Source organism: Eptesicus fuscus, chromosome 23 (assembly GCF_027574615.1).
Source record: "Eptesicus fuscus isolate TK198812 chromosome 23, DD_ASM_mEF_20220401, whole genome shotgun sequence".
Classification (NCBI taxonomy): domain Eukaryota; kingdom Metazoa; phylum Chordata; class Mammalia; order Chiroptera; family Vespertilionidae; genus Eptesicus; species Eptesicus fuscus.
This window is the reverse complement of record NC_072495.1, coordinates 12,096,433-12,107,251: the sequence shown is the minus strand read 5'-3', so window position 1 is coordinate 12,107,251 and position 10,819 is coordinate 12,096,433. Positions and strand designations below refer to the sequence as shown.

At 53.9% G+C, this 10,819-nt stretch overlaps 1 protein-coding gene across 2 annotated transcripts; it reads left to right on the top strand.

Moving 5' to 3' along the window:
• The first annotated feature begins 4,361 nt into the window (after positions 1-4,361).
• IGLL1 (immunoglobulin lambda like polypeptide 1) lies at positions 4,362-10,650 on the top strand. Of its 2 annotated transcripts, none has more exons than XM_054712745.1 (3): positions 4,362-4,558; positions 8,667-8,785; positions 10,331-10,650. In XM_054712745.1, exons 1-3 carry the CDS (start codon positions 4,362-4,364, stop codon positions 10,648-10,650), a joined length of 636 nt encoding a protein of 211 aa, XP_054568720.1. The 2 variants fall into 2 exon arrangements, with proteins under 2 accessions (XP_054568720.1, XP_028002875.2); XM_028147074.2 differs by having other exon boundaries at positions 8,664-8,785.
• Positions 10,651-10,819: the final 169 nt, after the last annotated feature.

The window sequence follows — 10,819 nt, the reverse complement described above, 5'->3', positions numbered from 1 at the left end:
GAGTGCAAAGGGTTAATTTATATAAAGTGCTTACCTGGGCTTAACTATAATGGGTGCTCAACAAAATAGTAGTATCATTCCTTCTTCATCAGTCACCAGGCCTGGCCTTCTCCCTAGTCCAATCCCTCATTAGTCCCAGATCCAGCCTTGCCTGCACTCCTTCTCTCTAAGCTTGTCTCCCGCTCTCAAAAGCACATATGCAAGCCATTTCTGTCATTTCCAATTTTCTGCAGACTACATTTTTTTAAAAAGGAAACAGGTGAAATTAGTTTTACCCCAATATATCCCAGATACTGTCATTTCAACATGCAATCAATATAAAATTAGTTATAAGGAAAAAATAAAATGATAACATTAGTTATAAGATGGTTTAAACGCTTTCTTTTTAATCTTCAAAACACAGTATGTATTTTACACTGTGGTCCCTCTCCGTTTGGACCAGCCACGTTCCCAGGGAGCGACAGCTGCCTATGGCTTGGGACAGGACCGTACAGGTGGAAGGAAGAAAATTCAGACTCCTTATCATGACACAGCCTCTGGAGGTGGCCCAGCTCTGTACCCAGTCCCATGGCTTGTGCGCCCCCCTCGCTGTCTGTGTCATATGAAGCCCCTACAATTGATCCGACACTTGCTTCTCTTGGTTGCCTCCAAACCTTTGCTCAGGGTGTGTCCTTGCTGCCCCTTGTCGGTGACCTCCAGCTGGCTGCACGGACTCAGGGTCCCACAATTACCTCAAATCTCACTCCTTGGGCAAGATTCCCCTGACCTGTTTATTCAGTTACTGACTTCCTGCGATGTGCAGACATGTGTTTTCCTAACTATATTTAGCACCTGCCACACAGCTCTACGTTTATTTTGCAAGTCTCTCTCCTCCACTAATGTGCACATTCTCAGTGGGCAAGATCTGTCCATCTCACTGTATGTGTGATGGACACTAGGTGATCATAGAGTTGGGTGAATAGATGAAGGAGTAAATGAATGCATAACTGAATGAAGTCTTGGGTTCCAAAGACCCTGCCATTCCAGGATCCCATTAAATGGCTGGGGTCATCGTGATTCCCTAAGAAGGGAAAGCTCTGCCACAACTCTCTCTCTCTCTCTCTCTCTCTCTCTCTCTCTCTCTCTCTCTCTCTCACACACACACACACACACACACACACACACACACACACACCTTCTGATGCCTGGTATGTGACACTGGTGATTAGAGTCAGCAAGCAGAAGTGGTGAGGAAAGGAAAAGCTTGACATAGACTAATGCAGGGACAGGAACACTTGGGACACGCTCTGTATTGGTAATGGAGAAGAGCGATACTGGAGAAGGTGGGATTCCCAGACTGTTGCCTGGTATAGCAAAGTGTCAACGGGGCTCCTGACTGTGATACGGAACAAGACTGTGGGGTGCTAAGAGCTGTGGTTTGTGCATACCAATGCTTGATGGAGCTCCCAAGTTTTACACAGAAACATAGAACCCAATGGGCTTGGACACATCGCAAGTGGCACTAAAGACGAGGGACCCAAACATTCTGACCTGAGTTAGACTCGGAGGCCCCTGGGAGGGTATCTGAGGAAGAACCAGGGCCTGCGGAGGATGGAGCATGCCAATCAGATAGAGTGAAATGCGAGGGCTCTCTGCGCCTACCCAAGGCCAGTGTGGTTGTGACATGAGTTGGCAAGATGAGCTACGGGGCGTGGCCCCACGGAAAGAGGGAGGGTGGAATTAACACGTGGAGGCCCGTTGGGACACAAAGAGCTCTGGCATTTCATTCAAGGTTGCATTTTTGTGATGTAGGCTCAACACTCAAATCCATTGGTTCATTATGGGATGCAAAATGGGGGTATTTTCCTTCTAGCATTTCTCCTTTACTTATTAACTAGAAAACTTCTACAAAGAACACTTCCACTCATCAATGATTTAGTCACCTGAGGGACTGCTTCTATAGTAAAGGCAAGATCAGTGTTTGATATTTTTCTTCTTTATTTACCAACTATCAAAATAACAAGTCAGTGTGCCAGCATCACACAACTTGAGTTTGTTAGTATCATTGAAAGTTCATGGGTATAAGCATATTTGAGGTATTTAAATCCATGGCAATTATTATAAGTATTCTATCTTTGGCCCGTACAAGCCCAGGAAAATCAGTGTCTAACCAAGAACATGTTGATGTGTCAAAAATAGTATAGCCCAGCTGGAGTGGCTCAATGGTTGAATGTTGACCTATGAACCAGGAGGTCATGGTTCGATTCCCCTTCAGGGCACATGCCTGGTTGTGGGCTTGATCCCCATTAGGGTGTGTGCAGGAGGCAGCCGATCAATGTTTCTCTCTCATCATTGATATGCCTATCTTTCTCTCTCAAATCAATAAAAACATGTTTTTTTTTTAATTTTTAAAAATAAAAGAAGCAGAATATATATATACTAGAGGCCTGGTGCATGAAATTTGTGCACTCGGGGTGGGGCCTATGCCCTCTTGCAGTCTGGGAGCCGTCAGCCAGCCACTGCGCTTGCCAGCTGTGAGCCCAGCTTCTGGCTGAACAGCGCTCCCCCTGTGGGAGTGCACTGACCACCAGGGGGCAGCTCTTGCATTGAGAGTCTTCCCCCTGGTGGTCAGTGCGCGTCATAGCAACCAGTTGTTCCACCGTTGGGTCGATTTGCATATTAGCCTTTTATTATATAGGATACTGTGACCAGCCAAGTTGACACATAAAGTTAACCTTCACCCTGGCCTTAAATGAACAATAGCAGCTACATCATCACCCTCATGTTGAATGAAACCTCCCGGCTTTGTAGATGTTTTGAACCTTCCAAAATAGCAGCAACTACCCCAAAGACGGCTCAGGAGCCATCCAGCAGGTCCAGTGACCCTGAGAACCTGGGATTTTTTTTAGAAAATTTGCACCTGGGACCTCGGGAAGGTGGTCCACATGCCTGCTCCGGTGATGGCCTGGGAGAGAAGAGTCCATGGTGGCTGCAGGCGGAGACTCAGGCCTGTGAGATGGAGATTGGGCAGGGGAGTGACCAGCAGGAGGCTGCGGGAAGGAGGGTGCCCTTTGACACGGAGCAGGGCACAAATGACTGGACAGGGACACACTCCTCTGCTCCAGAAGAGAAGGCAGGACAGGGCACAGAGGAGCCAGGGGCAGCTGGACCCAGACCTTTCTGGCCCGGCTGAGTCCAGCCCTAGGCTCGTCTCAGAGCGGGTTGGAGGAAGCAGGCCTGGGCAGGCCCAGACCAGACCAGCCCTCAGTGTCCATCCGGGTCTGGATTTCTGACCGTGGCCACCACAAGAGGATGTGGTCTCCAGCAGCCGTTGCCCAGAAGCTGAGGCAGGTATAGGGGCCAAGGTGGAGGGAGCAGCTGGGGTCCCTGAGCTTAGAGACAGTCCTTTCTCCTCTCCAAGCCCTGGGGCTGTCCCCAGAGGAACCCCCACTTCTGGGTCCTGGGCATTGGTGAGTGTCACACCCACACAGGGGTTCCGGGATGGAGCCGCTTCAGCTTGGACAGCTCCCTAGGGGAGCCCAGGTCAGAGGCACAAGTGGGCTAAGCACCTCAAAAGGGACAAGCTGGACTGGATGAGGGGCGTCCCAGGGGGTCCTCCATACCCTGAGACATCAGCAAGTCAGTCTGTTACAGCACCGTGACCATGGCTAGATAGACACCAGCAGGCGGTCTGGATGGCCCAACTCCACCAGGGCATGCGGCAGCCATGAAATCCCCTCGGGGTCCCTGGGAAGAGCCTCACAGAGATGGACAGGCATGGGGCCTGGCGCTGTCCGGGACACCCTGGGTCTGCGTGGACTGGGACACAGGCTCTGAAGCAAAGGGTGGTTGCAAACACGAGCTGGCTGTGGCACACCAATATAATAATAACATCACGTTTTTATAATAACATCACGATCCCCGACTTGAACACTGGCTTCTTGCTAAACCAACGCCTGTTTCCTCCCCGGTCACCGCTACCGCCCAGGCGTGGTCAGAAGAGGAGCCCCAGCCCCAGGCCCCAGCTGAACTCAGGTGACCCCCTGGTCCACCGGACGCTGGGCAGGAGCAGGTGTGCCCCACGCAAGGCCCCAGGGGCCCAGCCAGGCTGGCAGTTGAACCCTGGATCCTGACCACAGCACGGCAGTTGGCAGATGCCCCGCTGGGAGAGACCCTCAGGAGTAACGGCCATGGCCCTGGAGCGGGCGGGGCCCTGGGGGCGGGGACCAGAAAAGGCCCGGGCAGAGGACAGGGCCATGGCCCGGGCGCACTGGGACAGTCACTGTCAGCGAGAGGGACCAGAGGCACTTGCCAACCTCACCCTCCCCACGGGAAGCGTACACCAGCGGGTCAGCCAGAGGCGCCTTCGACCCTGAGCGCAGATGAGGCCCAGGACGGGGCAGGTGGGCTATGAGGCCCGCAGGGGGCAGAGGCCTGGCTTCAGGCAGCACTGGCCCCTGATGCTGCTGGGCCTGGCCGTGGGCACCCATGGCCTGCTGTCCTCTTCCACGGCACCTCGCAGCAGGGCTCCAAGCGCTGGAGCCCCGACAAGGAGCAGCCCCAGGAGCCTGTGGGACAGGTAAGGGGCTGAGTGCATCGTGTCGGGGACCTGAGGGTCCCTGAGCCCACACTGGGAGTCGGGGACAGAGATGGCAATGAGGGGGGAGGGGAGAGAAGGGAGGGTCAGCTGGAGAGCAGGGGCCTGGGCAGATGCTGGCTTTATTGAAAGAGTTAACGTTTTGTTCAGGGTGGATTTGTTTGCATTGATTTTTACTTTTTAATATTGTATTAAAATGTATTTATCTTCTTTACTGGGTGGGTTTTTTTTGGCACCCCTTAAATTTTGCACCCAATACTAGTGCCTCGCCTGGTCTTCTGGGTGGGGCAGAAACGGAGGCAGGGGCAGGACGTCCCCAGGGGTGTGGGTGCTGTTGTCCCAGGGAGCCAGGCCTCCTTCTCTTAGCCGATGAGCCACGTCCTCACTCTTCCCCTCTGAGTAGGCCCCACTCCCTGAAGCAGGGGACCCAGACCCTGGCTGATGCCTTGAGGTGGGGGTACCTTCCCTGGTGTCCTCGGGTCACCAGACCCGGAGCCAAGGATACTCAGCCTGGGCTGCTTCTTGGGACTGGCCTCCCGGGAGCCCGAGCCCACCCAGGACACAGACACCTCCGTGGGAAAGGCCTTGGGTGAGGGCTTTTGAGGGCCTTGGTCTGTCCCTCCTTGATGCGTGACCCCAGCCCCTCCTCTCTGTGTGTGGTGGGAAGTCCTGGACCAAGTGCTGAGCATCCGGAACCACTTAAGATAACCAGTGGCACAATGACACACTCATCCTGGGCAGCCATCATTTTAGGGGCAGAACCTCCCTCTCAATGGCCCCACAGGGCAGATCCCGCTGTCATCCAATTCACAGATGAGGACAGAAGCTCCAAAGTCACACAGCTGGTGCAGACTCCAGTGCCCACGCTCAATGGCCTCCAGCCATCCCCATCTCCAGCCCCTAAACTGGGCTAACAAGCCCACCTCTCCGGGCCTCAGTTTCCCCCTCTGCAAAGTGCGGGGTCCTAATAGGACGAGGGCCTTGCAGCCTAGAACCCACACCAGGGATGCTGGGGTCGCCGTGAGGAAGGGCTGGAATGGAGTGAGCTGATCCTCTGCTACTCCAGCACTGCAGCAGGGAGGTGGGTCAGCACCTGTGGGTGTCAGGCCAGGACTGGCATGTCCGTGTCCTGCAGGGACTGCTGAGCAAGGGCAAGGACCAGGAAAGCAGGAGGAAAGATGGAGCCCCATCAGGGTCAGACCTTATGCTGAGGCTGGGATCCCAGGGGAACGAGAGTCAGCCCCACTCAGGTCTGCCCAGAGAGGGGGGCGGGGTGGAGCAACAGAGGCACACACAGGGAAGGGCAGAGGAGGCCCCACTGTGGACGGACCGAGTACAGATAGTGGGACCCACCTCAGAAAGCTGCCAGTTGTCCCCAGAGCTGGAGCGGGTGGGTCCTGGGACCAAGGTGGTCTGAGGGGAGGTCGGGCAGGTGGCCAGGCCCAGACCTGGAGGACCCATCCTTAGAGGACAGACTTCATCTGGGAGTCCTGAGGGATGTTGCAAGAAAACGACAGGACCAGACTTGGGTGGGTGGGAGGGGATGGAAATCGGGACTAGAGAGACGTGGGGTGGGCGTGGCAGTGGCCCAGGCAGAGTGGGCAGATATGTGGACAGACTCAGAAGGTGGGAGGAACTGGATGCCCTCTGCCTTTTTTTGTTATTGTTGTTAATCCTCGCCCGAGGATATTTTCTTCCATTGATTTTTTTTTGGGTTTTTGTTGTTTGTTTCTTTTTTTCTTCCATTGATTTTTAGAGTGGAAGGGAGGGAGGAAGGGGAAGAGAGAGAAACATCGATGTGAGAGAGAGACACATTGATTGGTTGCTTCCCATGGGGTGGGGATCCTGCAATTCAGGTGCTCGTGTCCTTGACCGTGTACCCTTGACTAAGAATCTCAAAATCTGTATACCTTTTATTTCCCTTTCTTATTGCATTAGCCCCTGCTCTTCAATTTTCAGTAGAATATTGGAAAGCAGTGGTGAGAAGAAACATCTTTACCTTGTTACTGACCTAGCAGGAAAGCTTCAAGTTTCTCCCCATTAATTATGATGTTAGCTATAGGTTTTTGGGTTTTTTAATTGATTTTTAGGGAGAGTGTGTGTGCGTGTGTGTGTGTGTGTGTGTGAGAGAGTGAGAGTGAGAGAGAGAGAGAGAGAGAAACATTGACTTGTTCCACTTATTTATGCATTTACTGATTGTCTTGTATGTGCCCTCACCTTGGTGTGTTGGAATGATGTTCTAACCAACTGACCTACTCAGCCAGGGCCAGCTATAGGTTTTTTGTAGACATCGTTTAGCAAGTTAAGTAAGTTTTCCTGTGAGAGTTTTTGTCATGAATGGGTGTTGAATTTGTCAACTGTTTTTTCTGCATCTAGTAACATAATCATGCGATTTTTCTTCTTTAGCCTGTTGATGTGATAGATTACATTAATTGATTTTCAAATGTTGAACCAGTCTTGCATGCCTGAGATAAATCCCACTTGATCATGGTGCATAATTCTTTTTATACATTGTTGGATTTGATTTGTAAATATTTTTTGAGGATTTTTGCATCTATATTCATGAGAGAGATGTCTTTAGTTTTCTTATAATGTCTTGCTCTGCTTTTGGTATTAGGGTAATACCAGCCTCATAGAATGAGTTAAAGTGGGAAATTTTATGCTATATATATTTTACCACAATAAAAAAAGAAAATGGCACTATATAGAGACAAATATTAAGTGTACTTTTTAAAGTGCACTTCTATATTGCTTAATTGTGTTATATATGTAATTTTAAAACAATAAAAAAATTAACACAAAAAAAATCTTATATTTGCATCACAAAACCAACCACAGCTGACTGGACCAGCTTCTAAGGTGAAAATGCAGAAATGCTTACAACCAATAAGGCCCAGCTCAATGCCACATTCTTGTATGAGTGGGAAGTTAAAATCAGCAAAACACAATCTGGGGCTTCTAGTTTTAACTTTTAAAAAGGAATATTTCGATGCTGAACTTAAGCACACAGGCTTCCGGCCTGGGGGTGAGCGGGGGTGAGAACACTCCTGATCACGCGTGACAAGACGAAGACAGAAAAGAACTGGGTTGGGAGAAGGGTGGCCAGTCTCCGTTGGATGTGATGAGTTGAGGTTCCTGTGGGCCATCCAGCTGGATTCGCTCACTAGGCAATTGAGGCAGAGCCGTGGAGAGAGAAGGCTTGGAGCTGGATGGACGTGAGCCTCACCATCCAGGCAGTAGTGGGAATCCACAGTGTGAGATGGCAAGGAATGGGTCAGTGGCCATGTATGGGCCATAAAGAAAGGGGAGCCAGAGGAGGAAGAGTGAGAGGTCTCAGGTGCCCAGGGGAAGAGAGTCACTGGAAAGAGGATCCAACTCTGTGTTGCTTCCTGCAAGAACGTAAGGCTCAGCAGGAACTGGGGAGGGGATCTCAGCCTTGACAGGGAAGAGGGACTTGTTGGCCTTAACCAAGAGGTTTTAGGGAGAGATGGAGATGAGAACTGGCGGCCCTGCCATGTCTCAGCACATGAAACAGTTACTGGCAGACAAGGGCTTGGGGCCATTATTAAATGGACGGTTGGATGATGGATGGGTGGTGGGTGGAGGAATTAATGGATGGATGGATGGACAGAAAGACAGCGGTCTAAGAGATCGGAGAGGGCTTCAGAAAGAGAACTGAATCGTGTCTTGATGTGAGGAGACAAAGCGGAAGGGGTTCTCTACGTGGGAACACTGTGAGTCAGGAATGACCCGGTGTCCTGGGCCCAGGGAAAAAGCCCATCTGGCTGGACCGTGGGAAATTGTGGGGAAGGAACCCTCAGAGTCCCTAGAATGAGGCCAGGAGAGGTCAAGCAGATCAAGCAAGTTCAGGATCATTCGGCTGTACCACACAGCTGCCTGAAGGGACACATCAGCACTGAGGATTCAGTGGCGACCAGGGCAGCCTCGGGGGGGATCACACACTCGGTGACTCCAAAGCACAGGTGGTACCTGCCTGGGAAAGGGAGCCAGGCACCAGGACACCCAGGTGTGCCCTGGCCGCCCACTGCCCCTCCCTCCTGCTGCAGCCTGTGCCCATCATACCCAGCAGGTTCCCGTTCAGGACTGGCCCCCAGGGGACGGGCCCCAGGTGCTGGCCCGGCGCGTTTTGGTCGGATCTTCAGTCACCGTGGTATGTCTTCAGCAGCGGGACGCAGCTCATCGTCCTGGGTAAGTGGCTCTCATCCCCTTTTCCCTGGTGCCCCACCCCTCCGCTGTCCTGGGAAACTCACCTTCTCTCTCTGCAGGTTGCTTCCCCTCTGCCCTCCCCGCCTTCAGAACCCGTGCCCAGGCCCTGGCCTGTGTGGCTCAGTTGTTTGGGCGTCGGCGTCCTGGGCACCAAAAAGGTTGCTGGCTTGATTTGTGGTCCAGAGCCATTTCGATGTTTCTCTTTCTCTCCCTCTCCCTTCCTCTCCCCCGCCCACCCGCCACCTCCCCCCAAAATCCATAAAAATACCTAATAGGGGGAAAATAGCCGATCCCCACCTCCCTCTATAAGGTCTGGGGGAGACGGGTTGGTCTCAGGTAACCAGCAGGGAGGACCCAACAGCAGGAGCAGCCACCTCCAGAGTCTGACAGCTTGATGCGGCTGGGTCCCGGGGGCCGAGGCTGGGGTTTGGCCTGGGAATGGGGCTCCTTCCTCTCTTCCAGGACAGACACCCACAGGGGACTAGAAGGTGGCCCTGGGGTCTGTCCCATCCAAGCGGGGAGAGACATACAGTCGTCTGGGGACAGGGCTGAGGCTGTGACCCTAACCTCCAGGGGCACAGGGGCACCTGAGGGGAGGCCTGTGGAAGGCGGAGCTAAAGCTGTCAGGGCTGAGGACATGGGGAGGCAGAGACACAGGCGGGACAGGTAAGGTGGCCAGCAGCTCAGCCTCCCAGGACCGTGGTCAGAAAGGAGGAGGTTCTGGGAGGCACAGACTCATCTGTCCCTGGAGCCCCATAATCTCTGTCCAAGGGTCGTCCACCCACCTTCCTCTAGGGTGCATTAGACTCAGATGACAGCGTGGGGAGTGGATGGGGGGCTCAGAGCTGCAAACTGCCCCATGAAGTCAGTTGTCGGAGGTCCTGGGGTGGCGTGAGGCCACAGTACCCATCATCAGGGGGAGCAGCGCCAAAAATGCAGCCGAGGTGAAGGGTCCTGGGTCAGGGCACGAGGGGCGGGAGGCAGGCAGAGCCTGAGAAGCCCCCAGGCTTCGGCCTCAGCCCTCATTGAAGAGCTGCGGCCGGGCTGGGGCCACGCTGGGTGCCCAAAGGCGACAGGGGCTCCAGGCCCACCTTGGTTTCTGGGTTATCAGGCCGGTTGGGGGAGCCCAGATCACAGAGGCCTGGGGCTCCAGAAGAATGAAGTGAGGTGGGGCCTGATGCTGGGCTGAGGGTCGGGAGTTGGGAGCCAGACCTCACACTCAGACTCTGGAGACTGGGAGGAGGGAGGTCAGTCAGCCTGCCCTGCTTACACCTGGGGAAACTGAGGCTACAGGTGGAGGGGCTTGACCAGATCACCGGGAGGTGACTTGGAAGGGCTTCTGGACGGGTGGGGGCTGTCTGCTGTCCCGGGGCTGAGAGGAAAGGAGGAGACGAAGAAGGAAGGAGGGTCCCCTGGGTGAACAAACATGGACACAATGGACGGGTCACAGAGGATGTAGATCAGTAGGGGGGCTGCACCGACACCCGCTCTCCCTCTGCGTCTCACACCCCTTCTCTGTCCACACAGGTCAGCCCACGTCCGCGCCCTCGGTCACTCTGTTCCCGCCCTCCCCTGAGGAGCTCCAGACCAACAAGGCCACCCTGGTGTGTCTCATCAGTGACTTCTACCCGGGCAGCGTGACGGTGGCCTGGAAGGCAGATGGCAGCCCCGTCACCCAGGGCGTGGAGACCACCGCGCCCTCGAAACAGAGCAACAACAAGTACGCGGCCAGCAGCTACCTGAGCCTGACGCCCGACAAGTGGCGATCTGGCGGCAGCTACAGCTGCCAGGTCACGCACGAGGGGGGCACCGTGGAGAAGGCAGTGGTCCCCGCAGAGTGTTCCTAGGGCCCTGAGCCCCCCACCCTCGGGGCTGGAGCCTCGGGACCTCTGGGAGGGTCTCCCCTTCCACCTGAGTCATCCCCAGCCCTGCTCCCTGAACCCAATCAATTCTCAAAACGTTCTTCTTGTCAATCAGAACTCATGCTCTCTGCTCGTTCTTTTCTAGTCTCATATT

Bases quoted from the DNA above. Each gene is read 5' to 3' on its own strand.
- IGLL1 (XM_028147074.2), top strand. From the start codon at position 4,362: ATGAGGCCCAGGACGGGGCAGGTGGGCTATGAGGCCCGCAGGGGGCAG. The intron at 4,559-8,663 runs GTAAGGGGCTGA...CATCATACCCAG, and splicing joins CCCAGGAGCCTGTGGGACAG to CAGGTTCCCGTTCAGGACTG. The intron at 8,786-10,330 runs GTAAGTGGCTCT...CTGTCCACACAG, and splicing joins GACGCAGCTCATCGTCCTGG to GTCAGCCCACGTCCGCGCCC.